We start from the raw sequence: 17,008 nt of genomic DNA, 5'->3' as shown, positions 1-17,008 counted from the left end.
ACACAGAACAACCTTGAATGCAGCTATTTAAAAATCAGTTACTACCTAAACATCACCTTAAGCTACCTAAACATCGCCTTAATTACTTGACCCTAAGTATCCTGGAATTAATCTCTTGGACCCTGTCATTTCCATGTAGGTCTCTCCCAGTGAGGAGCTCTCACCATCGAAATGCATCATCTGCTCTATGCTTCTCTGACGACTTGAACCTGGGTCTTTTACTCAAGGCCAGCTCTCACTATGCTCTTTTCTATAATCACAAAAACTTAACTTCCAATGCCAATTCTGAGATGACCTTCTATTCAGAAAAAAAAATCCATTCAAATAATAAAACCAGAATGGGAGTACACCATTTTATTATTCCCTCCAACATTACATTTCTGATCCTTTCCTTTACCCTTTGGTGGGATCCCTTGTTACAGACTCAATTTCAATTTAGAGTCATAAATTAAATTAGCATGGCAATATGTTGCCATAAGTATCTCAAGTTTAGGTTGCACACACTCATCTGTTAAATCTGCATAAAGAGTGATTAGTATTCTTCAAAGATTTGGCCCCAAGGTTTTAAGTTTTCCACAATTACTGCACTTTTATTACCTGGCAACCCCTTTACAATACCTACATTTTGGACATACTGCAGACAACAAAACATCATCATAAATGTTGTTTATTAAACACTGAAGTTTACAAATTAATGTGCACCAATTAGCGGTATCTATGTAGTTGGAGAGTATTTCGCCGTCTCCAAGCAGCACGGCGAGACCCTCCAATAGTATGGTGGAATTTGTGACCCTTTCCAAGACCCCTGCTCTTCCGGCCAGCTGAGGTAAGCCCTCGCATCTCTCTGTGTTTGTGCACTGGTTTGGTGATCCATTGAGTGTCGGGGTTTCGTCTGATAGCTTTATGGAATGGGTCAATAAGAATAACCTCAAAGAATTTGTAGGTTGAATCTTCACCCACCCAGTAGGAGTTCAAGACTCTTAGGGCTCCACAGTGGCGGCCAGCACGTTCCTAGAATGGAAGAAAAATGTGGATGTTAAAAACCCAATTCTTGTATTTTTACTGGAGATATTTACAAATACAAGCCACAGTGCTAAAACTGTGCATTCTAATGCCTGTAAAAAATAACCACCAACAAACACAGAGTAGAACATACTATTCAAGGACCATTTGCATACTAAGTATGCATAACCAGTAAAATAGAAGGTCCTAGAGAAAAGCGCTGCTTGTTCTTCCATCACAGTGCTTAGCAGCAATAACTGCTTAACCAATATTTACTGAAATAGCTGGAATGGTGCTCGGGGAGGCCCTGCTGTAAAAGCACCACCACATTCTGCAAGACTAATTTCAGACGTGTTGCTTCTCTGCAGTCTTATGGGAAAAGGATGTAAACCAGCATATCAAAATCACCGCCCCCCATCAGAAACAAGGTGTCACAGGATCATAAGTAAGAGTTGGAAATAGCTTCCGGGAGGAGTCTAATCCACCTCCCGAGGCTACTCAAACAGCCATCTGTCCCCGCTGCTTTCCTTGTCTTCTCCGAGACTATGCTTACACCCCAACTTGTACAGGAAGCCTTTCAGCTACTGAATGCCCTCTGAATCGAACTTCCATCTACTCTGATTAGATTCAGTGCACACCTCAGTCCCATTCATCATTAGGGGAGGAGGCTGTCCTAGAGAAGGGATATATTTCTTTTACCTTTGTACCATGACTTCCAGCAGAGTACCTAACATAAAGCATTTAAATGCTCATTGCTTTCAACTCCTGAGTCACTGAACTATAACTCAAGTGCTCTTTGACTTCCCAATTTATGACAAAATAGTAAAAATTAAGCAAAGTACCAAGGGAGAATAAGCTTATCATCCAATGTGCTTACTAGATATGCCACATCTCATTTGATTCTCACAGCAACCCTGGGAAGTAGGTGCTATCATGATTCCCATTTTACAGATAAGGAAACTGAGGCAAGGGAAAATTAAACGACTTGCCGTGGGTCACACAGAAAGGAAATGTCTGAGTCCAGATTTGAATTCTGATCTTCCTGACTCAGATGCAGAGCTCCATCTCCTCCATCCCGTCTGTAGGTTCCCAAGTTAGAAAACCTGGCTTCAAGTCACAAAATGCCTGAGATTGTTTTGAGTGTATCAATGAAACTTACCCAAAGCTTAACCCTGGCCTAGTGCTGAGCTTATTTTATTGATGACTTGGTTTCTATCATTAGGTGAGTGACCCTGGTCACCTAAATCTTATTTTCTAGCCATCAGCCTTCCCCCCTCCCCGGTTAAGGTGGGAATAATTAAATCAACGCTACTAGGGCAAAGGGTGTGTTATTTGACTTTTCCAGCTTCTCCCACAATTTAAAGATCCCTTTCCTGGCCCAGATTCCCTCTAAACTGGTTTTCAAAGTAAGTCCCTTGAGAGCAGTACTGATTTGTTGTGTTATCTCCAGGGCTTAGCACAAGCACAAAGTCTGGTACAAAAAAATCGACAAGATGCATAAAGGACTTATCCCATAAATATAACAAAAATAATAGAGACCTAGAACAAATGCCTGCTGTTATTACAGCCAACTTTCCCAATCTAAAGCAAAATAATTTTTTTGAGCATAATGTTTTTAACTCAGCAATCAAACTATAATTGATAAATATTTACTAAATGCCTCCAGAAACACAGTTTCTGCTTCTGCCTTCCAGGAATTTACAACCTAATGGAGTAATCTAATGGCAAGGTCAGAATTAATTCTTTGGCCATTAAAGCTTTTCAAAGTATCATCAAAATAATTTCTAAGAGATTTCTGCAGTCAGGTTAGTTTTGTTTTTGCAAAGTTCTGTTCAAGTCTCAAATTAAGAGTCATATTTAATGATTCCCACTCCTGAGCTTATAAATAACTTAGGTGCTAACTTACTGAACTCTTCAAGTTCCACCGGCCCTTATCATGCATTAATAAGCTTTTCATACTAACATTTATGCCAATTAGTCAGATAGATGTTAAAGTTTAACATGAATAACAGTTCATCTCTTCTCAAGTCAATAAGCACTATTAAGCATCCCCTATGTGCTTGCCATGTGCTAAGCACTAGGGATGCAAAAAACAAAAAACCAAAACCAAAAACCCTGTCCTTACTCTCAAGCTTAGTCTAAGGAGACAAGTGATGCACAAGATACATACAGGACGAACTGATAATTAACAGAAAGAAGCCACTAGGTACTTGCTTTTTCTCTGGAAAACCTATGGGTTTCTCAACCTTTTTTGTGACACGTTTAACACCCTCAAGCAGTCTGGTGAAGCCTGTGGATCCCTTCTAAGAATGTTAATGCCTACATTTCTAATGGAAGGAAATGCTAAATTTAAATTAAGAGGTTACTGAAAATAAAGGTTTAATTTTCCCCCTCATCCAATTCATTGGCCCTAGGTTAAGCACCTTTGGCCTAACCAGTGATACCCACATACTATCCTTCAGCACCCAAATTCCACAGCATTTCTTTTGAAAAATATTTTAATGGCAATTTTAGTTCTCAGCTTGTTGAAAATGCCCTGTAAAAAAGCAAGTCACAACCTCTAAGGCTCACAGAGGGTTAAGTTTGGGGTCACACAGCTCATACTAGGGTTCAGACAGACCTGAGCCTAGGTGTTCTGCCTCAGTTGAACAGAATCATTCCATCACACCATATTGTTTCTCATCTCTAAAAGAACTACCAATTTAAAAAGAAAAAAAAATCTTACTTCTGCTACAGACTGAAGGCTCCTGGCAAACTTCAGCTGATTCACACCATGATGCACGGGTTTACCATAGGTTGCACCCTTGGGAACTGGACGCTTTCGTCCACCACGTCGAACACGAATACGGTAGATGACATAACCTAAAACGAACACAAGTTTTTTCTGTCTACAAACAGAATCAAATCCAATTGCCTGTAAACCTCCCCCGCCAAAAGATTTACATGCTTCAACCCTAACAGTCAATTATGTTAAAGATTAGAGGCCAAATTATACCAAAATGTACTCTCTGAGTGCATGAACACCTTCACGTGCCTAAGACTTTCCGGCTGGGTAGGTATTACAGTTTTGCACGTGAGGACAGACAGGCTTGGGGGAGTTCACCCAAGGCGGTCAAGTGACAGAGCCTCCGGGCCGCCTCTTAGCCCAATGCCCCATTATGACACAGCAGCAGTTCTCGAGCTCTAGCGGCAAACGCATGCGGACTAGGATTACGAAGGAAAATAATTGCAGTGAAATAAGCTCAGCCTCGCCTGCAATCTATGCATGGACTCCATGGGGTCCAAGCTAAGAAGTACCATGCTCCCTGCCTGCGCGCTGTCGACATTCGTGCCAAGGCAAGGGCAGGTGAGACTGCCCCCAACGAGGGCTTCGCGAGCCTTCCGGGTCCCCCCCACGCCGTTACCTTGCTTGGCCTTGTACCCCAGCCGGCGGGCTTTGTCGGGTCTGGTGGGCCGCGGGGCTCGGTGCAGGGCGGACAGCTGGCGGTACTGCCAGCAGCGCACGCGCAGAAGGAACCGCATGACGTCCGACTGCTTCTTCCTCCATAGCTCCTGGATGTATTTGTAGGCCCCCATCCTGGCTTACGCCTAGCCTGGAAGAGAGCGCGCTCGCCTCAGAACCGCGTCCTCCGGAGCAAGTCTGCCAGGCCCGGCCGGCGGCGGCGGCTTTGGCCGAGGGCTGGGAGTCGGCGGCCCGGCGGCGTCACCTCCCCTGCTCCGGCCCAGCTTCCCCCCTGCCCCTCGCCCGAGGCCGCCTCTCCCCGCTCCCGCTGCCCCGGGCCCCAGCCGAGGCCCGCATCGCGCGGCACACACGCCGAGGCCCCTAGGCGCATGGGGCCCGGGCCCGGATGGCCAAAGCAAAGGGCAGATTAAGCGCGGATGGTCCGTACGAAGCAGGCGCTCCCTACCTGCCTGATGGCTGCCGCCGACCGGAAAGAAAGAGGCCGCCTTCCCACAATCCTTTATGGGCTCTTCCTCTCCACAGACCCTCTTCCCGGCTCAAGCACTGGACGGGCGCACAGCCTCCTGGGAATTGTAGTCCTTCCCGCCAGTATCCCGGCGGCCTTGGAGGGGACGGGACGGAGGCTCGGCCTACACCAAGGGGAGGAGTCGGGGATGGCAGAGTCGGGGATGGCAGAGCCTGCGGCGGACGCTGCTCTTCCCCTGGGCGTCCCGCCCCGCCCATGCTCTGCAGTTCCCTTTCTGGTTGGAGGACGCTCGGCGCCGCTCCAAAGGGCCAGTCAGGAGCCTAACCCGCGGATCCTGCTGGGGCGGGGGAAGGGCAGGCGAGCACGGCCTGCGCCGACGAGGGGGCGCGAGGGCGCGTGCGCGGCTTCCCTGGCTCGGCCCCTCTCGGAAGGTAACGCGGGGAGCTGAGCTTGCTGCCCTCGGCCTGTAGACGGGGAGGGAAGAGGACGCCTTTCTCTAATTGGGGCCGGCGGCGGTCTCACTCCCATCCTCACCTGGGGCGGACGCGGTGGAGGGGGGGCGGGGGCGGGAAGGGAGATTGCGAAGACCTCTGACTGAATCGTGACCCTGCCGGGCCACCGTCTCGCACCTTCCCTTCCACCTATACCCTCCTCCCCCACCCCACTCCCCGGGGTTGCACGTACTGGGTCCAACCCCCCCTCCCCGCTTGAGGGGCTCTCTTCCCTCCTCCTCCCCCTGGGGCGCGGCCCTCCCTGTTGCCTGAGAAACCTACCCCTCTCGTGGATCGGGCAACCCCTTCCCCTGCGGAGGAGCGCATAACTCGCGGTCCTGGGTTCAAGTCCCGCCTCCGCGTCTTGACTCCCCGTGACCTTGGGAGAGTCTAGTTCTTTAGGTCAGTGGCTAGAGCAGCGCCAGGCCTGGTGTCTGCAGGACCTGAGGTCCAAGTTCGGCCTCGGACACTCCAGCAGCGACCGTGGGCAGGTCCCTTCCCCTCTGCCTCAATTTCCCCATCCGTGAAATGGGGACAAAAAGAGCTCTCCCCCCGCAGGTGGCTGGGAGGCTCACGTGAGAAGGATAAAAGTCGGCCCCGTGGTTAGGACGACGCTGATCCTCGGCTCGGGCCCTCCCTGTAGACGAGCCGGCCTGGGTCCGGGCTGCGTGCGCACAGCTCGGGCTTTCGGGAGCCTGCCCCAGCTCGGGCCGTGGGGTTGAAAGCACGGCAAATGTCTGGGAGGCAGACGCAGTCTCCCGCGGTTCCGAGGTCGCGGCTGGCTCATTTGTTTGCCCGAAGTCCTGCCCGTGAGCCGTCAGTGCCCGCGGTCACGCGAGGACGGGGTGGGTGTGGGTGTGAAAAGGGAGCGCGCGTGGTAGGGAGAGCGGCGGTGGAGATTGCGTCCCCCCCCCAAGCCTATCCCGTGCTCAGGGTGGTTTGTGTTTGCCTCGATGGGGTTTTGGGGGCCACGGGTTCTTGAGCCACTGTGGAAATTCCTTGTTCGTGGGACTGTGAAGTGTGGCTTCTCCCCCACCATCGCAGCCAGTCTTTACTGGTATGAGGTGGGAGTCGAAGGGCGTGGATTCAAATGGTGACCGTGCATGAACTTAGGCAATTCGATTCTCCCCTCCTGGCTTCAGGTTCCTCTTTGGTGAAAGAACTGGCTTGAGTCCAACTCTGGAGTCTGCGATTCTATGAATAAGATGCCCATTTGATGCATTTTAGAATTTAAAAGTTTTTAAAGATTTCATGTTAGATGAATATTTTAAAATGATGTATAAGTCTGTAAGAACTATGCTAACCGCTGAGCGTGGCTTCCTGTAATTGGAGTATTAAAGTCATTATCCATAGGAAATGGAGTCTTTTACACGGTTACGTTTGGTAATCCAGAGGAGCAGGGTCTGGTTACTTAGATCAGCCTCAACTGTGGCTTTTTCAGATCTCACCGTTTTTACTTGGCAGATTGTGGTCATTGGGTAGTAATACGTTACTTAAAAGAATTTTTTATTATCTTAACAAATATGAATATTTCTGTATGCAAAGAACAGAAAAAGAGGATTGGATATGAAACAGGGTCTCGCATATAGCTTGTTCTTTCTAAAGTCTGTATTAAATGTAACCTGTAGAGCCAGCTGGGCCATGCTTGTCCATATTCCTTTCCGGATGTGTTTCTGCCTTTGTTTTTAAAATGTGTCCTTGACGCTTTGTTGCGTGACTGGCACTCTCTCCATAATTCCTCAGTCACCCTGCCCCTGGATGCTTTACTTTATGGAGCCCTGGCTCCGTGGGATGGTGTAGGGGTGGGGAACCTGCGGCCTCTTCCTGGGCTCCAGGCCTGGCCCTGCCGCTTAGCATAGAGGATGGGGTTTAAAGCTGAGAGAGAGCCTCTCACTGTACATTGAGAAAACAGGCTCAGGAAGGGGGTGGCTCCCCCAAAGTCAGGAAATAAATAAGTGGCAGAGCCAGAAATTCCCAGATCTTCTGATGGCCCAGCAAGTTGCTTCTCCATGAGGCCGTAACTCTCCCTTACTGGGGGCACTCTGGATCAGCCCTCTGATCCTTGTGAGACTCATTGTATTTTGTATAGGATGCTGATAATAATAGTACTTATGCTGCCTTTTCCACAGGGGTATTACTAGTATCAAATTAGGTAATATAATATAGTAATATATTAATAATATAATATCACTTTTCGCAAACGTTAAAGTATATAAATGCTAAATATAGCTATTGTAGGGGGTTTTGTGGGGGGCAAGGAGGAGACAGTAGCAAACTGAGAAAGGGATTCCTGCAGGCTGTATGTTGACAAGAAAACCACAAATGAACATTATGTTGTATTTTGATTTATTTTGCTAAACATTTCCCTGTGACATTTTCATCCACTTCTGCTTAGTTTGACACCTCTGCTGGGAACTCCCAACGAGGAACTTGCTTTTACTACTTTTTAAAATTTAATTTTTCAATTAATAAGTATTTATTTTTCTCTCCTTCCCACTCCTAATTAAAAAGAGGAAAAAAAAAAAGAGCCATTGCTATATCTGTATCTATGCACAGAGAGGCAAACCATTCCATGGTCTGCATCCCAAAACAGATGTCTCATTTTGCATCTTGAATCCGTAAGCACGCTTCATGATGGATTTGATGGAATCATGGACCAGCTTTGTATTAATCGGTGTTCCTGAATCTTTGCAAGTTGTCTTTGCAGTGTTATTGTGTCATTGTTCCCTCGAGTTTGCTCTCTTTGCTCTTTTCTTGCTTACTTTTCTTGTTTACGTTTCTTATGGCATAGTATTCCCAGATATTCATATATCTTAATTTTATTGTATAAAATTTTAAAGTGTTTGCATAAATAAAACCAGCATAGATAAAATTAAAAGGGAAACAGTTAACTGGGGAAAAAAAAAAATCTGTGCAGCTAATTTCTCTAAAAGATCTCATTTCTAAGATCTATAAGGAATTGATGGAGATGTGGAAGAGTTAGAGCCATTCTCCCCAGTGGTCAAATAATATGCACAGGCAGTTCTCCAAGGATGAAATGAAGGCTATCACCAGCTGTAGGAAAAAATACTACAAATCACAAATGTTTTGAGAAGTGCAAATGAAAGCAGTTCTGAAGTTATATCTTGGCCTATACCCATTGTATCGGCAAAGGTGGCAAAAAAGGAAAATGACGTGTTAGAAGAGATGGAGCAGAACAGGCGCATTGATGCTCTGTTAGAACTTTGAATGGGTACAGCCGGTCTTGGAAGCAATTTGTCATTATGCCCCAAAGTCACTAAACTCTATTATACTTTGACGTAGCCACAGTTCTCTAGGCCTGTAGCCCAAAACCATCCAGGAAAGACAAAAGGACCCACATGTACAAAAATATTTCTAACAGCCCTTTTTTAGTGGCCAAGAACTGGAGTGGGGTGGGGCCAGAAGGGGCCTCAATTGGGGTGAAACTCTCACTGCCGATCTTGGCCATTCTGCAGTTGAAGTCTTGGAGACATTAAGTGATGGCGCTGCCCTTAGAACCTAGGCCTGACTGACTTCAAAGCCACTCTTGGCTTCTAGGCTAACCTGCCTCTTATGTATTGTCATTAACAATTGTGATATCACCTTTCCTTTTGAGCAACTTAATCCCTTTCAGATACCAAAATTTTAAATAATCAAAATGCCTTTGGATAGAAATTGGCTTTTTATAGGCCTTGTAGTTTTCCCACTTTGTAAGCTGGAATTTCCTGCCTCTCAGCTTTCCTAGTTCTTGCAGTCAGTTATACTCCCCTTTGTTGCCTTTAATCTGCTGTGGTCTGGGAATCCGGACAACCAAACTAATTGAAATTGTGTAGAAGCAGGACTCAATAAATCCTGAGCACCTCTGCTATAAAGTGAAAGTACGTGGGGTTAGGGTTAGCGATTAGGGTTAGGGTTAGGGTTAGGGTACGTGGGGTTAATGATAGCCATTTGAGCTGCTCTGCATTTTTTGCTGTTTCCAAATTCAGGCTCTATTCTAGAGTCTAGATAATTGAGGCCGCCTGATTGGGTAAGTGTCTTTCAAACAAATGAGGTGTTAACACCAAAAAAAAGTTAAACTTGCGTCCTCTATGTCATATTTAATATTTTTTAAAGTCTTCCTTTTACAGAGGGAATCAAGGAGGAAATTCTTCTAATAGTGAGATAACTACATTTTAAATTATTCCATCGACAAAATTTTAGCTTTAAAAATAACTTAAGAATTCAAAATTTTTTTTAAATGAATGTTAAAAATTGTCTTTACGTGTAACTGGGGGAAAACAAAAGTATTGTTTTTAAAAAGAGAGGAAAACCAGACTACCAATATCAAAAATAAAAAAAGGTGAATTCAGCATAACACAAAATGGAATCATTGATTAACAAAATTAAAATTAAAAAAAACTTCAAAAACATCTATCTTTAGTGGAAAGTAAGATTCATTAGCCACTTCCCCTTTCTCCACCCTCCTCTTTTCCCCTTTGAACATGTTCTATCTGGATCATTTTAGCTAGAGGAGGTGAGAGTGGGATTAGTAGATATGATTTATTTCATTAGCATTAATTTCTATTAAGGGAATTATTTTTTACTGTCAGTGGATTTTAGTTCTAGCAAAGTGATGTCCTTTGGGCCTTTTCTAATTTACTTTTTTAGCATTGGCAAGCTTATTAGAGCTATTTAGAAATGGGAATGTTTAAAACTTTGGCTCTGTGTACAAAATGAAAGGTGAAAAAAGTGTTTTCTCCAAATTATTTTCTTTTTAAAAGAGTTGAATTGTTAATCTGGCCCAGTTTTTGTTTCATGGAGAAACAGCCCTTTGTATATTTCTGTTTGTTTGTTTGTTTGTTTTTTGCATTTTTTGGTGAGGTACTTGGGGTTAAGTGACTTCCCCAGGGTCACACAGCTAGTAAGTGTCAAGTTCTATGTGTATTTCTGACTGGTTACTTCCCAACTTCTAAGAGACCTAGTGTTTAGCCATCAGGCATTTTTTAAAAAAATTCTTAGAAGGCTGAGAAGAAAGGTTAGTACTTATAGATACTTCTGGGGATGAAACTTAGTTAGACGGTGTACAAACTAGAGGGAGAGATATAAAATAACAATAGGAAATGAAATTTAGATTGTAAAATCTCCCAATAAGGACATTATCATTTTGTCTTTTTGGTGGCAACATTCTTCCTTTCCCTCTGAGTTTCTAAATTTAAATTCAAGCAGTACGATGAAAAATCTTTATTAAAATAATGATCTGTAACATTTTGGTTTGGAATTTTTTTTTGTCTGTTGACTTGTATTCATTTATCTACACTTTCTTACCATATGCTTCCACCTCATTGATAAGCTTAGATGATTGGGAAATAGAGAAAAACTAATTGACTCACCCAAACATAAGTCAACTCATAACCTTAGCACTGAGTTTAGCCTACGCTGTATGGAAAACAGCAAGAAAATTAGAGGGAAAAACGACCCTAATTTTCTAATAGCCAATGTTGATGTTACCTATGCTACTTTTCTATGTAAATGATAGACCCTTTAGGGAACTGAGTTTTTTAGGTTGTACACAAAGATGGAAACAGATGAAAATAGATGGACTTAGCTTTGCTCTTCCTTGGAATATTTATTCGGACACCTGGGCTTTTCCAGTGTTTTAGTTAGCAGGGGAGTTGTCTTGTTCGATTTAGCCAGGAGTCAGTGATGCATCTGCTATGTATGTGTCAGGCACTGTGCTAAGCGCTGAGGATACAGAGAAAGGCAAAAGACGGTCTCGTGGGGGAGATGATAACAAACAACTGTAAAAACAAAACATCCAGGGGTAAGTGGGAGGTAATCGACAGAGGGTGGCAGGAAATGCTTCTTGCAGAAGGTAGGATTTTAGCCGAACTAAGGAAGGGCAGTGGGTGGTGGCTTTGTTCCCCATAGCCTTCCACTCATCCCCAAGTAAGAGAATTGTGAGTGGTCAGCGGCGGAGAGAAATGTGGCGATTGCTTCATTCCCCATTCTTGTGTTAAGATATTTTCTGCGCCCCCCTCCCCCCTTCCCCTTCCTGAGGTAGCTGCTGAGAGTTAGAGCTGGAGGTACGTTTACCTTCCCCACCCCCTTCCCTCTAGCTCAACTCGCTGAGCTGTTTTCTAGACCCAGGCTTATGTGGCCCAGCTGAACCAGGAGGAGGGTTGACTAGTACCAGCTATTTTTTTTTTTTTTTTTGCCAGACTGCTCTTCAGTTTTGAGCTATAATTTTTATTCCCTTTGGAAACATTTTCCAAGCATTTGTGGTGAGCAGACAGGCTTTCAGCTTAATCCAGAACTGTACTAGCAGTTCTTTAGAATAAGTGCGGCAACCATTCCTATATACTCTGAAGTAAAACTATTAAATTTAGCTTCAACAAAATAACACTTTAGGTGACTTTATATTCTCTCTTCACTTCTCTGTAATGTTCTTTAATTAAAACAAATGCATTTTTTCTGTGCAGAATTTGTCAGACAGGATGGGGAAAGGCTACAAGGTCGTGGTTTGTGGATCGATGGCCGTGGGGAAAACGGCGATTTTGGAACAGCTTCTTTATGGGAATCACGTTATTGGTAAGGCGGCTTTCCTTTAAGCAGTCTCTTTAGTGGAACCTGGGAATTACTTGTAAAGGTAGTTGAGAATCCTTCATAAAACATGTTATTTGGGATAAAAATAATAGAAGTTGTGTCCACAGAGGCTCGAGTCACTGAGAAAAAGCTTGATTAGTTTCAGGATCTGCAACTTGGGTCATAACTGAAGTCGCTATAGGGCCTCCCTGACACCTTGTTTAGGCACTAACTGCTACTCTAGTCAGTATGGAGGGGGGGCAGACACTTGGTCTAGAGCCCATAATTTTGGGGGGAGTTGAGATCAGTGAGGAAGGCTCATTAGTAAGAGGATTTAAGCCTGAGAACGGATATTCATCCCAGAACAAGAAATTTGTAAGCCAGCACATATTTAAGGACATATTTATTATGTGCCAGGCGCTAAAGATACAATGATAAAGGATGAAATAATCCTTTCAAGCTATTTGCATTCCCCTGGGGAGACACATAAATACAAAATGAATAAATACAAATATATACAAAGTCATTGAATACAAGGTAATCCAGGGGGGCAGCCATGAGGAGTTGAGAGGGAGCCGTGAAGACTTGATGCAGATGATGACGCTTGAACTTAGAAGAAGGGAGGGATTTTGAGGTGGACATCATGTGTGAGGAACAGAGAAGGCCGACTGCCTGGACTGGCGGGAGAGGGAGAGGGAGAGAGACGAGAGAGAAAGAGAGTATGTGTGGAGGTGGGGTCAGCTCAGCATGTGTGTGGGGCTTTAAAAGCGAACCAGAAGAGTTTATGTTTTCTAGGGGCAGCAGGAAGCCGCTGGGGTTGGTGGAGGAAGATTATGTTGGCAGCAGTATTGTAGGGTGGACTGGAGTGGTGAGAGACTTGAGGTACAGTGAGCACTGAGAGGGCATTTTCTGTCATGCCCGTAAGTGGTGAGGAAGATCTCGACTGGGCCTACTTAGGCTGGCTGTGAGTGATGTTGTGAAGGCAGAAATGAGATTTGGCCATTGCGTGGGCATGTGGAGTTAAGGAGAGCAAGGAGGCCCGGTTGGCATTGAGGTTATAGACCTGGGAGACCGGAGGGATGGTGGTACTAGCAGCAGAAAGAGGGACGTTGGGAAAAAGGAAGAGCTTGGAAAGCAGGGAGGAAATGAGTTCAGTTTGGGACATACTAAGTCTGATAGGAAGAGAGACATCTGCATAGCAGTGACAGGACAGCCCCTGAGTGCTGCTGAGGCTGCCCAGCAAGAGTGTAGTGAAGAGGGCCTGGGACAGACCTTGAGAAATGCCCGCATGTAGCTCCCAAGATGCGGATGCGAAGCCAGCAGAGGACATGAAAGAAGGGGTCAGATGGGTGGGAGGAAGCCTGGGAGAGAAGAGGGAGCATCCCTGAGGTGGCGCAGCACATCCAGAGGGAAGGACTGAGTTACTGAATGGTTTTTATTCATTTTTATTGCAGGGCGGTGGAGAAGGGCTGGCGGAGGGAGGTCAGAGGGGAGGTGGTGACCGTCTGAGAGGAGAGAAGGGTTTGGTGAAGGGGTTATTTTTTTCCATCCATTTCTGCTGTCTGTGGCTACGACTTCATTCCTTTTAACTCTCAATACTTAGCTTTATTCCAGTTTAGTTCTTTGTATTGTTCCCATCAATCATGACACTAATTTTTTGTGTGTGGTAGTGATCCTGATAGGAACTGCCAGGGTTTTTATTGCTTCTCTCAACACTGGAGGGGGAGCATTTAAAAAGAACGCTTGTGTGCTCTTCAGCATCAGAAAGATTCATGAGTTCATCAGTGTGGATGCAGCCTCTCTCCCCTGGCACAGACTGTAATCTTCCATATCACCATGGCAGGTTTCGGGAATCACTGTGGTCAAACCCTTCATGACCTTGTAGCGCTGTTTAATTTGGCTGAACTTGAGACCGTTGTCCTTTGGCTGGTCCACACTGGAAGCCTTTCCGAGTTGGTAGGATTTGCACTCATAGTTTTGCATCCCCTCCACCCCACAGTGAGAGTAGGATATTTTACAAACGATCACATGTCACAGCAAAAGAAAAATGCAGTGATTTGCAGTGCCTGTTTTCCATCAAACAACAGGTAAAGAAGACAGTGAAACGGTGGAAGACGTGTATGTGGCATCAGTGGAAACCGATCGAGGGGTGAGGGAGCAGCTGCGCCTCTATGACACGCAGGGTCTGCAAGAAGGCGAGGAGCTGCCCAAGCACTACTTCTCTTTTGCTGAGGGGTTTGTGCTGGTCTATGCGGTGAATGACCTTGTATCCCTTCGGAAGGTGGAGAGCATTAAGAAAGAAATAGATAAATTCAGGGATAAGAAAGAGGTAAGCAGCTTTGTTAGAAAGGCTGAGTGTTTTCAATCCACATCGTAGGTGGGATTTGTAAAACAAAACTGGACTCTAAAAGATTCTATTATTTATAATCTTGTCATGAAAATAAAAATCTGTTTTTCTTATTAGATTATAAAAGCTGGCACAGGCCGCGTGGTCTCACTCACCAGCTAGCTGGATTTTCTGCCTTCGTTCTTTATTTAGTTGAGAGACCAAAACTTTATTTTTTCTGGTGTTCCATGTAGAACAACTCCTTTTAAGATGTCACAAGGGCTGGAGCAACTGTTTTTATCCACACTAAGCTAGGGACTTCTTTACTGTTTTCATTAGAATAAATATACTCATCTCGGAGGCCATCTAGGCCAATGCCTATGTGAAAGGATCCTTACTGTAACACACTCAGCAAATGTATTGTGTGTGTGTGTGTGTGTGTGTGTAGAGATACATATATGTCCAGCTATACCAGGACACAGACGTTGGCTTACTTGAAGCCTAACATATTGTTGCTTTAGAGCTATGTATGGCAGGCTTTGGAGCAGGGATGGGGAACCTGTGTCCTGGAGCCCACATGTAGTCCTCTAGGTCCCTGGGTGCTGCCTTTTGACTGAGTTCAAGTTTTTCAGAACAAATCCTTTTATTAAGGGTAACTGTTCTGTGAAGTTTGGATTCAGTTAAAGGGCCGCACTTGAGGACCTAGAGGGCTACACGTGGCCTCCAGGTCACAAGAGAGAAGACAGTTGGAATGATCTTCCTCCATTCCTCAGAAAAAGTACATTCTGAGGAAGTAGCAATGTAGGGAAGAGGTAGGAGATTAAAAGTGGAATGAAATTTACACACTTTAGAAGACAGAATTCCATTTTTCTTGCCCCATCTTTTTGGGAATTAGGTAGATTCTTTGGCAATTCTTGCTTTTTCTGAAGTATACTATTGAACTATTGAAAATAACCAAGACTTTTCAGCCATTTTTGGTTTGCTTCCTGACTTCTAAACAGTTTGAAATTCTTTAAAAAATCATATCGATTACATTCCATGCTTGTCTTCATTTTCTTCACTGCTGCCAGCATTGAGGAATTTAAGGTATAGCAAGTGTTCACCATTTTTGCTGTAGTAAACCCCTGTAATAAAATATTGCTTAGAAAAGTTTGAAGTTGTAGCCTAAAATGAGTGTTTTGAGAAGTACAGTGAACTCGGTTTTAAGGTGCAAATAACAATGACAAATTGCGCTCTCACCTTTTTCTTTTTTTAAGTGACCTTACCACCTTCTCCACTTAAAACTCTTCTCCTATGGTTACCTCTATTGACTTTTCTCAGTGTTACTACCTGTGTGCCAGGAAAGGAAGGAGAAGTGCATCCTTGCGAGTGGGGCAAAGCAAAGACACAGGATGTCTTCATGGCCTATTGAGCTGGAGCCTTTAAAGAATACTTTTGTTTTGAATTCATTATTAATTCCCCATACATTAGGCATATCCATACTAAAATTTGTCGTATTTCAGTCAGATGTGAATATTTTGATTCTCTGTGTGACAACTCCATTCCCTTACCAGGGATAATCAATAGTTGGCTGTGACCATGGATTTAAATTACTCTTTGTTCTTCTCATCTTTTATTAGTACCTGTAACTAAGTTACCTCCAGACACTAATGGGTTATGTGTGGAAAGCAGCATGATTTGGAGGCTGTGAGAAGTTCCCTTTGCCTGGAGGCATGCTCTTGTCAGACATTGGGCACAACTGCAGGTGATTCCCCCCTCAAACCTTACCTTTCTTCTTAGGGTTCAGGAGGAGGTGGCGGCCTTGCCCAGAGTAGCTGTTTGACCTCTGGAAGGCAGGAGCAAGGAGATCCTTGTTGGGGGCCCTCATGCTTCGTGTTTCTGCGTCCCTGGGCGCTTGACAAAAACACTCCTCGGTTTTGCACTGGGGGATGTCGTGGTGCAAATTTTAAGCATCTTTAACTTCATTTTTCTTTCAGATAGTAATTGTGATCTTGGGAAACAAATCTGATTTGTCTGAGCAGAGGCAAGTGGATGCTGACATGGCCCAGCAGTGGGCAAGGAGTGAGAAAGTGAGGCTGTGGGAGGTGACCGTGACTGATCGGAAAACTCTCATTGAACCATTCATCGTCTTAGCCAGCAAGCTCACCCAGCCCCAGAGCAAGTCCGCTTTCCCCTTGCCCGGAAGGAAGAACAAAGGCAATATCACGGCTGAGAATTAGCCAGTCTCACAGTAAAATGGCGTCTGGGAAAACATCCGGCCTCATTCTAGACTTTTGTGAAAAGTGAATGGATTTACAATCATAAGCTGTTGCCTAGAGCATCCACCTTTTTTCCCTTAGGAAACTGGCCCAACCAGGTCTCTAAAAGCACTTTATATCTTTAAGTTATAATTTACAAAGTTGGGTTGGAGGGGAGGGGAGAGAATGAGGAAGGGAGATCGCCTACTCTTCTAATGCGAAATCATCATATGTGCTGTAAATACTATTTGTGTATTCATTTCAGAGCAGTGTTTTTTAAAAATGATAACGCACTTGTGTTAAAAACTATGAAAATAAAATGTGGGTGACCTAAATGCAGCCATGTAGGCTTTTGATTTTCCCCTTTCACCTAAACAAAGGTGCCTTAAGGTGACTGGGATTCCCCCCGCTTCTCATCGAGAACATTTTATAATACTGCAGTAACATGATTAACTCAAGGAC

General features: G+C 44.6%; 2 protein-coding genes across 5 annotated transcripts; one reads left to right on the top strand and one right to left on the bottom strand.

Annotated features, from left to right (window-relative positions):
* Positions 1–651: 651 nt before the first annotated feature.
* Positions 652–5,015, bottom strand: RPL15 (ribosomal protein L15). The gene is made up of 4 exons (XM_027872210.1): positions 4,911–5,015; positions 4,407–4,595; positions 3,728–3,864; positions 652–1,011 (listed from the first exon to the last, which is right to left on the bottom strand). Exons 2-4 carry the CDS (start codon positions 4,576–4,578, stop codon positions 706–708), a joined length of 615 nt encoding a protein of 204 aa, XP_027728011.1. The 5' UTR covers positions 4,579–4,595; positions 4,911–5,015; the 3' UTR covers positions 652–705.
* Positions 5,016–5,272: 257 nt separating this feature from the next.
* On the top strand, positions 5,273–16,881 carry NKIRAS1 (NFKB inhibitor interacting Ras like 1). Of its 4 annotated transcripts, none has more exons than XM_027872215.1 (4): positions 5,273–5,362; positions 11,881–11,989; positions 14,071–14,312; positions 16,286–16,881. In XM_027872215.1, exons 2-4 carry the CDS (start codon positions 11,896–11,898, stop codon positions 16,526–16,528), a joined length of 579 nt encoding a protein of 192 aa, XP_027728016.1. In that variant the 5' UTR covers positions 5,273–5,362; positions 11,881–11,895; the 3' UTR covers positions 16,529–16,881. The 4 variants fall into 4 exon arrangements, with proteins under 4 accessions (XP_027728016.1, XP_027728012.1, XP_027728015.1 ...); XM_027872211.1 differs by lacking the exon at positions 5,273–5,362 and adding an exon at positions 5,580–5,824; XM_027872214.1 differs by lacking the exon at positions 5,273–5,362 and adding an exon at positions 6,209–6,231.
* Positions 16,882–17,008: the final 127 nt, after the last annotated feature.

The sequence above is a fragment of the Vombatus ursinus genome, unplaced genomic scaffold (assembly GCF_900497805.2).
Source record: "Vombatus ursinus unplaced genomic scaffold, bare-nosed wombat genome assembly UNPS02014799.1, whole genome shotgun sequence".
Lineage (NCBI taxonomy): Eukaryota > Metazoa > Chordata > Mammalia > Diprotodontia > Vombatidae > Vombatus > Vombatus ursinus.
This window is presented reverse-complemented; position numbering and strand designations above follow the sequence as displayed.